We start from the raw sequence: 12,011 nt of genomic DNA on the forward strand, positions 1-12,011 counted from the left end.
GGGGGCTGTGCGGGGCGGAACCGCGCTGTCATCCCGCGCCGCTTCAGCCCGCCCGGGAGTTGGGGGCAACGTGGGGCTCGCGTTGCTAGCTGGGATCGGTGGTCCCGCTTCCTGGTGAGTTGTACGCACCGGGTGCCTCCTCTTCTCGCTCTCCGTCTTGCGATCTGCCGAGCTTTTTTCCGTGGTTGTTCCCTGCGGGGATCCGCTTCACCAAAACGCGGTGGCGGAGACTCAGGAGAGGTGTTGGGAATACATGTGATGGGGTTGCAGCCCTCCCCCAGCTGTGTTCTCGTGCTCTTTCTCCTGTGTGGCATTCTGCAAAGCTCAGAGGACCCGCACGGCGTCGTTTTTCCGGGAGTTCTCTCTCCCTGCATCAAATTAAGACGTGGTATTTGCACGTGTTACAGCTGGGTGCATCTTGCTTAAGGTAAAAGCACTGTGGGGGTATTTTTAGTAGACACAGAGGCCCTGAAATACGGAAATAGAGCAGTGCACTGACAGCTCAATGCTTGCTGCCATAGCTGCAGCTAAAGGGAACCGATGATCGAAATTGTGCTATTGCTTTTCTGTTTGCTGTATGTGAAGAACATCTATTCATCCCCTCCGTGTGAAAGTTTCCGAACTCAGCCCCTTACAGGTGCCTGAGTTGCACTCTGATGTGTGGAGGCCATGATGCTGGGCTGTGTCTGCACACCTGTGTCCATTTACAGTCAGGGCTGCAAAATTGTTCAGCTGTAGGATGGGTGTGAAAGTGCCTGCGTGCAGCCCTCTCCCTTTTCTTGTGATCACCCAAATCATTTTTCCCACCGTTGAGAAGCTCCCAAGTGCCAAACCGCAGCCTGTAGCTTCGCCCATTGCCCAGCTCTGAGCTGTGCATCCCACTGCCAGGCACAGAAAGTAGGGATCAGAAGCTGAGTTTTGCTGTAAGTGCACCTAAAACTCAAACACTTGCCTAGAAACAGCTGATGAAGCATTCAGTGATTATTTTTTTTTAACACTTGGTTTGTGGTTAAAGTGCTGTGTATGCAGTGAGGAAGGAGAGGGCAGCTTTTGGGTGGTGGTGGTGGATCAGTGACCCCATCTCCAGCTCAGGAAGCCATCCAAACACCTGGGTCCTGCTTACCAGGAGGTGCTTTGTGTATTTTGTTCAATGAGAGCTTCTGGTCCAAGCCTCAGCATCGCACAGCAGGCATGAGAAAATCTAATAGGGATCAGAGGTGAAAAAGGTCATTGTGTTGAATCTGAGAAGTGTTTGCAGACCGAAACTGAAAGCAGAAAATGAAGGAACGCTGGGCACAGACTGCAAAGTCAGCCCTTGTCTTTAATCTCTGTGGAAGAGGCATGGAAAGGGAGAAAACGTTACGGGTATGCAGAATGGAAGAGGTGAGAAGGCAGAAATGCCATGGGAGACACTTGAGCTGTGTGCAGCCAACAGCAGCCAGCACAGAGCTCCTAAGCTTGGTCTGCATGCAGGATGCATTTCAAGAAGCTGTTTTGAGAGCACTGGGCTTCTCTAAAAGGAGTGGGCAGAGAAGCTGCTGTGTCTCTCTGAGCCCTCTTCTTTCTGTAGGGGATTCTCACACCAAAGCTCCAATCATTGTGGGTGGGAAAGGTTCTGAGGTTGCCTTTAGGATTTTTCCAGCTGAGTTTCATTGTTTCAGCCCTCTGCCTTCGCAGAGCTTGTGGGGAATTTGGAGCTACACCACCCAAAGGCACAGCAGCTTTGGTGGAGGAAAACTGGGAGCAGTAATGGAGATGTTGTTGGTTTCCCCTCTTAATTCACGCTACTCTTAATGAAGCTATTATGAAAATAATTGCGTTCACATTTGCATAGTGCGTTTCTTCAAAGCAGCATTTTTGCAGCTGTGTTGGAGTGTATAGGGATACACTTCTTGCAACATCAATACCGGAATGATTAATTTGCTTTGCTGTTGATTTTCAACCAGGGTAAACGATGCTCCATCAGGACGGCGTTTGGTAGCAGCCGCTCTGCCCTGCATTTAGCTGACATTCAGCTTTGACAGCGCTCAGTCGGAGGTGCTGCAGAAAGTTTGCTCTGTTGGATCTTCACCACTGAGACCCAGAATGTACTGGTGCGTGGGGACGGAGGAATCTGCTGTTTCCAGAGAGAGCAACATGGATCCACAGGACGGTAATGGGGCGACCGCTTCTCTTCCTGCACGGATGGGGAGCGGGAGGTTTTGGGAGAGTCACAGAATCATAGAATGGCCTGGGTTGAAAAGGACCACAGTGATCGTCTACTTTCAACCCCCCTGCTATGTGCAGGGTCGCCAACCACCAGACCAGGCTTCCCGGAGAACTCGCATTGCAATGAGTATTGGATGTACGAAAGATCAATCAGTGCACTGAGCCTTATTAGAAAGGCTTGATTATTAGAGCCACATTAGAAAGGCTGCAGTCCAGAGTAAGGAGTTTTACTTGCAAGGAGAGCGATGTTGGGCTGTTTGTGTGGTAAGAATAGATTTCTTGGAAGAGAAGTTTTCTCCCAAGGCCCGTGGGATTAGTCAATATGTGCATCATGTCTCGGCAGCTCCTAAATATGTTTTACAGGATCTGTGCTTTTTCAGCGTGTGAATGCAAATATGTTCCCAGACGCTGTGGCAGTGTGTATTCGGGGTAGGAGAGCTGCTAAAATCAGAGCATCGCTTCCCAGGCTGAACGGGTGCTGCTCCAGTTCTGCTGTCAGCTTCAGGGACTGCAGTGATTTACTGCTGGGGCGGATGGGGAGCTGCGTTTATGTAATATAATAGATCTGTGGGTGGAAATGTCTCTGTAGGAAGGGACATATGCTTCAGGTTGTTTCCTTTTTGTTACTTTTTTTTTTTTTTCTTCTTCTTTTTTTAATTTTGGCCTATTTTTCTCACTGGAACCCTCAGTTCCCAGGCACTGCTGCCCTTCTCTGAGCCAAAACCCAGTTTTATTTCTGCATTGTGGAACAGCCTTCTGCTCATTGTGTAACGGTGTTCCCCCCCCTTGCAACAAATGCTTCATTAGGAGGCAGCATCTGCGTGCTGCGTGTGGGATGAAGGTGTGCTTGACGCTTTGTACTGAGTAAGCAGGCTTCGATAGGAGCTAATGTATTTGCAGCCCTATTTTGGGTTTTATCAGCAACGATGAAGCAAGACCTGATACTTGATTCAGAGTCCTCCTCCTCTTGCTTGAAGACATTCCTCACCAGCGTCACAGGGAGCTCTGGGAACTCTTCCCTTCCTCCGTATGTATTCTGCTTATTCCTTAAGCCTTAATTTGTTTAGTTTGGTTAATTAGCACTGCACCTTTCTGTAAACTCAATAGCGGAACGTTTCTGATTGTCTTTAATATAGTTGACTTCTGTCACCTGCATTTCAGTCTGGAGGAAATATCTCCAATTGAACACTGAGTGATGTGAAGCATCCTTCATGAGCAGGGTTTTAATTTTCAAGTGTTAAGAGCTGCTAATGCTTTTATTCTGCAGTGGTGATCTGACAAGTTTTTCTTGTTGTTTAAAGATACAGCAAATAAGCAAATCAGTGTGTGAGTGAATAATGAGAAAAGGGCATATGTGAATTTCTGCTCTGGGAATTCAGTTCTTCTTCTGAGAAATGTCCTATGTCTTTCTGTTATGTAAATGCAGTCGGTTGAACTGGAGGCACACGAATCTCATCGTTATAACTCTTCTGCTCTGACGTGTGTGGATTATTTCATTTGATGAGCAGTTTTGGAGTACTGGCAGAGCAGTCCCAGGAGAGCAGAAGATCTGTGCTGCCTGCTCCGTTTGCTCTTTGTGAACATACTGTATGTGTTTAAAGTCATTTTTGTTTGGGGATTCTTTGAGTCCTGCCAAGAATAATTGTCATTATCTAGCTGGCCCTCTGGCTGGTCCTTGTTCTGCCTTTGGATCCTGTTACACAACTCGAGTGCAGGAATGCAGTGACTCACTCGGCTTCCACTATTGAATCTATTGTTTACGTGCATCTATTATCAACCTGGATGCAGCCTCCTGCTGTTATCGGGTGGGAACCACAGGGAAGGGGAATGAGGTCACAGATATTTAATGCTGAGGACCCCGTCTGTGCCACAAGTCTGCTTTCAGACAGGATGTGTGGCTATATACAAGCAGGTTGTATATACAGCCCGTCCCTTGATTATATGAAAGCCTTAAGGCTTTAGGGCTTTTTATCCCTGACAGCTGTGTGTGGACAGATCTTCACAACCTGCAGCATCACCGACTCAAGCAAGCAAATGTAACATATGATAAGGTGTGCTCACCTTGCTGCCTCCACACCTCCCTCTGCTATTCCACATGGCTACAGCAGCGATCCTGCCTGCATCCCAGCTTGCATCCCATCTTCCCACCAGCAGCTGGGGTCCTCAACCAAACCTGAGCAGCCTCAAGGATGCTGCTGGGCTCCTCTTGTGGCTGCAGCGCGGAGTGATGCTCCCTTTTTGGAGCTCTTCAAACCCAGCTTCCCCTCTCTGGATTTGTTCACGTAATCTGAATGAAAAAGTGTGAAGGCCAGCAGAGGTAGGGGGTGGCTGCAGGCTCTCCTGAAGCAGTGTGGCTTTATTTGAACTGAGTTGAAGAGCTCTGTGTAATACAGTGAAAGTGACATAACGTGGTTCTGGTAGGAAGTCCATAGGAAAAGAAGCCCATAGAAATTTTACAGCTAACATTTAATTCTCGTATGAGTCTGTAGGAAACAGTTCAGCGAAGGTGTAGAAAAGCAATAATTGTCTCCTGAAATGCAAGAATAGTTTTGTTAGAGGGCTCATCTCTCTCTTATTGAGAATCCTCATCAGAGTCCCAGGTTGTTTGTGTGCGTTTTGTGTGCTGGAACTGGATTACCTTTCAGACACAGCAGAGGGTGTCTCTTCTCTCTGCCATATCTGGAGATGAGGGGTGCTGTATCATAATGTGGGTTGTGTTACAGTGTGGGACAGTGGTGCCAGTGCTTCCCAAATGGCACGTGGCTTTGTGCTTGGTCTGAAAAAAGGGACCTTTGGTGGTGGTGCAGCGGCCCTCCAGAACTGGTGAGAAGAGCTTTGCTGGGAGAGCTGAAGGGCCATTCAGACAGGAAGCACTGCTGTACCAACCCTGTAACTCTACATGGGAAGTTTCACAAGGGATTGAATGGCGACAGCTCAAGGTTAAGTAATAGAGAATTAGGATGTGTTTGAAACTGGCTGCCCCCCTGGGACAATGTCTTCTTGCAGGGTCTAGCAGCATCACCTGGGTCTGCTGCAGCAGTGTGGGAGCAAGGAGGAGCAGGAGGATATCTGGGATGCATGCAGAGCATTGAGACCTGCAAAGCCTGCTGGCTGCTTGAGCTTCTGTACAGCAAGCACTGTGGGCTCCCTGTTTTTCTTCCTGCCTGTTAAACTGTGACTTAATTTGAATCCAAAAAGTGAATTGAAAGTATTTTCACAAGTGAAAAAACACAACAACAGGGGGAGGGTGTGTGGGCAAAAAATAGCTCAGGTATTGATGTGAGCTGGTCTTACTAATGCCCTGCAGAAGGAGAAGTAGGAAATGCTGTGCAGGAATAGGAAGTACGCTGGTGAAGTGGCAATAGGCTTGTATTTTTAAACACATTTAAATACACACTTCATACAGAAGTGGTGAAATCTCACAAGGGACCAAATGCTGATGCAGAAGGGCAGCCTGCAGCCAAAAGCTCGTGTGGTGCAGCCTGCTCTGCTACCATCCCGTAGCACAGACACGTGTCACACCAAAATGGCAGTGAATGCAGTGATGTGTACAATTAGGTGCCCAATTTAAGATGCTCTGAACTGATTTTTCAGCATCTGGATGTTGTTCTTCAGGAGCATCCCCCAGAAGATGTTCCTTATTTTGAATCAGAGGCATCTAAAAAAGCTGTTTGCTTTGGGAAATGGGCTCTTGTGCTCACAGATGCTGTGCCAGCCTGGAGTCGAGGGGGTGTAAAGGAGCACTGAGGAGTGGCAGCTCCAGGTTTCTCCCAGTGATTGCTGCAACTTCAGGGCTGCAGCAAGAAAGAAAGCACTGCTGGGAACGCCAGCGTGTGGCACAGACCTTGGGAAGCCAAATGGGCAGAGTCCAGCCTGAAGGACAGCTTGAATTACAGGCAGTAGTGGAACACTGATCTTTATCTGAGCTATGCTTGGCTTTATCTGTTGCTTTACAGCTTTATTTTTCCAACTTCCAGTTAAAATTTACCAGTTGTGTGTTACGCTGACATGGAACTGAAGACAGCTCTGTCAAAACGCCAAGAAAAAAAAGCAAAGATAGGGTGATAAGGAAGAAAATCCTCTCCACTTAGAACCTGTGTGCAGGAGCTCCCTATCTGTGGCTGAGTTGCTGTCGGGTGAGGTTGGCACTGTGGTCATGGCCTGAACTGTTGTACTGTGTTTCAGTGGGAAAAAGCAATTGATAGTGTTCACACCAACTCAGTCTTTACCAGGCCTGTAATTGATTTATTGTTTTGCCAGTGATGCTGCAGGTAATTTTATACTTGCATTAAAGAAAGTGCTATGATTTTTATTTTATTTTTTTTGTTTCATCCTCTCTGAAGCCTTTGGGGGCCTTATCTAAAACCCATTAAGTCTCTGTGCTGATACAACTGGCTCTGGGCCCGACCTGCAGGAATCCTTAGAGCATTAAGGCTGCTGTTTGTTTGATTTTCATCTCTCTGATCAGTAACGGGGCTGCCAGGGCTGTCCATGGCAGAAGGCAGTTGACAGAGGGAATGTTTGCATGGTAGATGAGGGCGTCAGGGGATGGGTTTGATGTCAGCAAGCTCTCAGTCTGCTGTATAAGATGAGTTGTGTCCTTTATTAGGTCCCATCCTGCATTTTAAATGGAGATCATGGACTCATAGAATGGCTTGTGTTGGAAGGGACCTTAAGGATCATCAAACTCCACCTCCCTACCGCATGCAGGGCTGCCAGCCTTCACGTTTAATACTAGACCAGGCTGCCCAGGGCACCATCCAACCTGGCCTTGAACACCTCCAGGGATGGAGCATCCACAGCCTCTCTGGGCTGCCTGTTAGGATTAGGAGTGATGTTAGGAGTTAGGCTGATATTTAATTCCCTTCCATGATCAGAGTCTGTAAGCTCAGCGATTGCTTCTTTGCATGGTTAGGTCAAACCACAGCAGAGCCCTTTCATTTGGGTGCTGGCTGTTTTGCCATAACTGTGTGTCCGTGAAGACCTTTCCCTTTCAAAGAGCCCTCCTGCAGTCAGAGGGGATCTCTGGTGGGAGCTGCAAAGTAGTTTAAATTCCTCTGTAATGCTTCAAATGTGGCAAGCATGAAGGCTGGCATTTCAGGCACTGCTGGGACAGCTCTGTCCCGCTCTCTCCGCTGCTCCTTTCGTGTGCATAGCTGAAAATCATGGAAAAAGAACAAACTGAAGCAGTGATTCAAAGGAGAAGTCGGGATAAATTTAGCTCAAATATTCTCGGTATGTTTGTGGTCGCTGTGGAAATTACATCACTGCTTGTTTTAATGATCAGAATATCGCTTGGAAAGCTGGCACGGCTACCCGGGAGGAGCTCAGCAGGCAATCTTTTAAAAGCATTTTGGAACTGCCCCACCTGCGTTTAGTTGGTTTGTGGGTTGTCTGTTGTATTCCCACCTTGGGCAAGGAGTGGTTTGACTGCAGGTTATTGCTGCTTCACCGAAAAGCTGCCACACTCTGCTTCACGCTGAAATCCCATCTAGGGAGTAAGACTCAAAAGGAGTGCTGATAATTGCTGAAGACCAGACCTCCTCCTGCATGTCTTCCATCTTTCACATCAAAGAGCCTTTGAAAAAGCTTTTATTTTTGCATCAAACAGGAACGTTTTAATTTATTTTTTTAAACACTAATGGACAGGATCCCTTTTCAGATCTCAGATGTAGCTTGCAAAACAAAAAACCCATCCCTCCTTAAGTTGGCTTGTATTCGCGGTTGCAGTTCTCCAATACATTGCACCTGGGATCTGTCACGCAATGACAGAGCAAAAGCTATTAAATAAAAGTCATTTGGGAAAGGTTCTCCAATGCCGTGGGTCTGAGTTCCCCATGTGTTGGTGAGAAGGGGATGAAACATCCTCGCCGGGTTTTGCCCTCTCTGCCTAGGAGCAGCCATCTGAAAATGCTGTGAGCTGCAGCAGGTTCACAGCGCTGCCTTCATTTGAGCACAGCATCCTTGGCTGTCCTCCGCTGAAATGAGAGCTGACGTTCCCAGGAGGGAAGACAAGGAGGAAATATTTCCCCTTTCCCCCCTCTCTGCTAATGCAGGCACTTCTGCCACTCTGGGGTTTTGCCACTTGCTATGGAAAGGCTTTTTCTGGTAGCCCCTGTTAAATTTTTGGCAGCACATCATCATACAGCCTGACTCGCAACCAGCACTGCTTTGGCCGACAGCAGAGACCCTTCATCAAAGCTCTCTCTTCTGTTCCAGACACAGCTGCTAAAGTAATATTCCCTCCTTGATATTTTCTCCTGGAAAACTCTGAGGATCTGCTCTTGCTCACATGGAAGCCAATGGAAGCTCACAGCAAGTCCAATAGAAGCTGGAGCAGAGGCTCACTTTCTCACTTTTTCTTTCTTTCTTTTCTCTTCCAGAATATCACATTCATATCATTTCTCTGGTGTCCTTCCCAGCTCTGCTCTTCCCTTTGCTCTGCTGTTGCCTGTTCATCTCTCTTGATGCCAGCCATATCCCATGCAATGATTGCACTTCCAGTTAACTAATCTGGAGTTGCTGTCTTCATGATGAGAGGTGGGGGCAGCAAAGAGTGGAGTGTTTAATTAGATAACAGTTAAAGAAGCAAAACAAATTATGTACTGACCTTGGATCTCATGGTGTGGAGTATTTCCCCCCTCAGTTATCTTGCAGGGACTCTTCCCTCAGATGTGTCTGCATTTCCCCAGATCTACCAGCTTCTTTAATGACACCCTTCCTTCCTACCAAGTTCCTTCCAAGCAGTCTTCGTTACGCCTGTCCGTGTCTGATGGCTGGGTTCAGTTCTGTGCATGCATGAAGGAGGAAGTTTTTCACCCAGGGGGTGGTGAAGCACTGGAACAGATTGCTCAAGGAGGTTGTGGATTCTCCATCCCTGGAGGCATTCAAGGCCTGGCTGGATGTGGCTCTGGGCAGCCTGGTCTGGCAGTTGGTGACCCTGAACATAGCAGGGGGTTGAAACTGGATGATCATTGTGGTCTTTTTCAACCCAAGCCATTCTGTGATGATTCTATGAATTCGGAACACGGCTGTAGGACAGGCAGGGCTGAGGGCCCATGTCCTGCTGTCACCCTCCTCAACCTTATGCAAGGCATATTTTCAATGAGTTACTCATCTGTTCCTTTTGCTTTTTCTAGAGAACTGTTCCAAAGCCTCGTTTCTCCAACTCCTCATACTTTCTTCTAATTGGCAGCTGAAATGTATTCATACCCAGCACACAAATAGCTCTCCTCCTTCCCTGATGTCTCCCTCCGGGTGTATTTATAAACAGTGCTCCCATCTCTATCCAGCCTTCAATTTTCCATCCTCAACCAACCAAGCTCGTTTCATTTGTAATCTTATAATTAGGCAGACCGTTTCCCTGATTAATCTTCTTTACCTCTTCCAGATTCTCCTAGAATGTGATAAACTGGAGTCGTGCAAAGTGTTTTTATATATCTTTTTAATGTTGCTACTCCTTTTTTTTCCTGCTTTCAGGCCAGTCTTTCCAAAATCTTCAAATATCCAGGTTCTGTAAGAGACCATGCAGGTGACAGCAGCTGCTCAGGACCTCTGTCTGTGATGGAGGGATGGTGAATTGGGCTTGCATATGGGACCCAGGGGGTCAGAATGGAGCAGTGATTTGCTCCGTCCTGCCACTGTCATCATTGTTCTCTCACCACTGTTCTTTTTAGAAGAATATTGAGCAAATGAGTTGTCTGAAAGCAAGAAAACAGTCACGCATGGGAATTTTTCCATTCTGATGAAAGTTTCAAAAGAAGCCAAAGTTATCTGTGAAAATGTACTTTGTGAAGTTGCAAATGGCAATTCAATCCTGGTTTGGTTTCGAGGTTATATTATTTGATGTAGTTGGACAGCAGTGTCCTTGCTGGAGATACTTTTCGTGATTTAATGTTCCTCTCTTCCCAGCCATGCCCGAAAATGGACACAAAGAAAATCCAAAAGCATAGTTCTACTTCTGCATGTTTCATGACTGTCTTTCAGTTTAAAGTTGGGAAAGGAAGAGTGGCATAGCTGGCCTTGCATACAAAAGCATACATTGGAAGAACTCAGGCTGTGGGACTGGAACCTACAGCTGGGACCAGAAGACGAAAATAGAAACTTTCACTTAGGGTTGAGTCATTTGTGTTTCCGATACGGCGGTTGTCACTTTGCCACGAATGCTTTGAGCACTTCTCCTGTTAGAAGGGACACTGGAGCTGGTGAGGGTTGGCATCTGTCCTCAGGTGAGAGGGCAAAGCCGTGGTTCTCACTGATGAGGGAATGCCTGGTTCCCTTTGGTGCATCACCACGTTAGTGCAGAGTTGATCAGTGCAGGAGGGTTTGCTCTGGCAGTCGTACCCCAGTTTCATTTCATTGTGTTCTTGTTCAGCTCAGTTCCGTGTTCTTTGCTTTCTATAGCCTCTTTTCTACATCAGGGAAACAGAAATAGCCATTCCATCAGAAATTCTTAGACAAAGCAAATGATTTCCAGAGTCATGGGGATCTGGGAGGCACAGGCCCAGATGCAGGAACCTGCTCACATCTGGCAGAGCTCTTCACACAGCCATTTGTCTCAGTGTTGATGTTCTTGGGGTATTTCTGTCCCCCTTGTTACCCTGGATGATGAAGAAGTGTTTGTGTAAATACATAGCCAGAGCTTTCCAAGGTGTCTGTTCATAACTCAGTTCTGGAGCCCTGAAAAAGGCAGCAGCTCAAAGTATTTTTCTGCCTAGGACTTAATTTTTTCCTTTCAGATTTGAATGAGCAACTGTTAGGTTGGTTTTTTTTCCTTGCAGGTTAAGAGTTGTTCTAAATAAATAATTTCCATTGGCTCTGTGATAATTAGTCACTGTACATTGTGTACCTGAAACTGTCAGCGTGCCTTTTCCAAAATCCTGTGTGCTTGCTGGAAAACATTTACTGCAGATCAGCACTTAGCGTGCATGGTGTTGGCATGCAAACTATTTTAAAATAGCACCAGATTATGCAGGAGTAATGAAAAAGATCCCTTCAGGATTGAACTGTTGTATTTGAAGCATTTCTGTGTGTTCATTTCTGGTTCTTTGTAGGGTTGTAAGCTTCCTTTGGAAGCAGGGAGCGTTGTGATAAGCCATGTTGTAGATGCAGGTTATGTTTGTGCAATATACACCATGTTTTCTGCTGGCTTGGCAAGCAGACCTTAGCATAAGGCCATTTCTGTAATTAGCTTAGATTGTGGGAATTTGGGTGAAAACAAACCGCATATAATGGGCAGAAAAAGTGTGTGTGGGGTTCCCTCCTTGTCCTGAGAGGCTGGTGTGTTTCACTCACCAAGAGAAGATGTTAGTAATGGGCAGAAGGACACAGCCCACCTCTGTCCTGGCATCTCCACTGGGAAGCTGGACCTCCCAGGTGAACCACCTTATTCCCCATCAGGCCCACTCACCATCACTTCCCTCCTTATCTCCTCACAGGGACTTCTATAAGTGGTTCTGACCGCTTTTTAATCCTGCTGGCTTTATTTTACATCAGAATTGATTGGAATATTCCCATTTTTTCCAAAATGTGAAAATGAGACAGAGTAGATGACAGGCTTTTGCTACAGCCCCTCCTTTGCATGGTTCTGGGCCGGGTGTTGGTTAGGGGGCCATGTGGGCAGGCAGAGAAACTGCCTGCTCTGCTGGGCCAGGTCTTGGTTCATGACTATCTTTTAAGAAATGAATGAATGAAACCTTTGTAAATGAATAAGCAGGGAAATGCTCTTTTGATGCGTTGGCATCAAAGGAACCCTAAAGGCATCTTTGTTTCATGAAGCATTTTGGCTGACTTGGCTTGAATTA

General features: G+C 46.8%; 1 protein-coding gene across 4 annotated transcripts in view; it reads left to right on the top strand.

Moving 5' to 3' along the window:
- The first annotated feature begins 1,925 nt into the window (after nucleotides 1-1,925).
- Nucleotides 1,926-12,011, top strand: part of LRRK1 (leucine rich repeat kinase 1) — a 68,446-nt gene continuing 58,360 nt past the window's right edge. For 2 of the 4 annotated variants that reach the window (XR_004161100.1, XM_031555348.1), the window contains exon 1: nucleotides 1,926-2,152. Coding sequence is in view for 2 of the 4 variants with exons in the window: in XM_031555348.1 (XP_031411208.1) it covers nucleotides 2,086-2,152 (67 nt within the window). In the remaining 2 variants the exon portion in view is untranslated. Of the gene's footprint in view, nucleotides 2,153-2,943; nucleotides 3,236-12,011 lie in introns of those variants that run through there. The other 2 variants (XM_003209594.4, XM_010717555.3) reach the window with 2 other exon arrangements.

The sequence above is a fragment of the Meleagris gallopavo genome, chromosome 12 (genome assembly GCF_000146605.3).
Source record: "Meleagris gallopavo isolate NT-WF06-2002-E0010 breed Aviagen turkey brand Nicholas breeding stock chromosome 12, Turkey_5.1, whole genome shotgun sequence".
In the NCBI taxonomy this organism is placed as follows: Eukaryota; Metazoa; Chordata; class Aves; order Galliformes; family Phasianidae; genus Meleagris; species Meleagris gallopavo.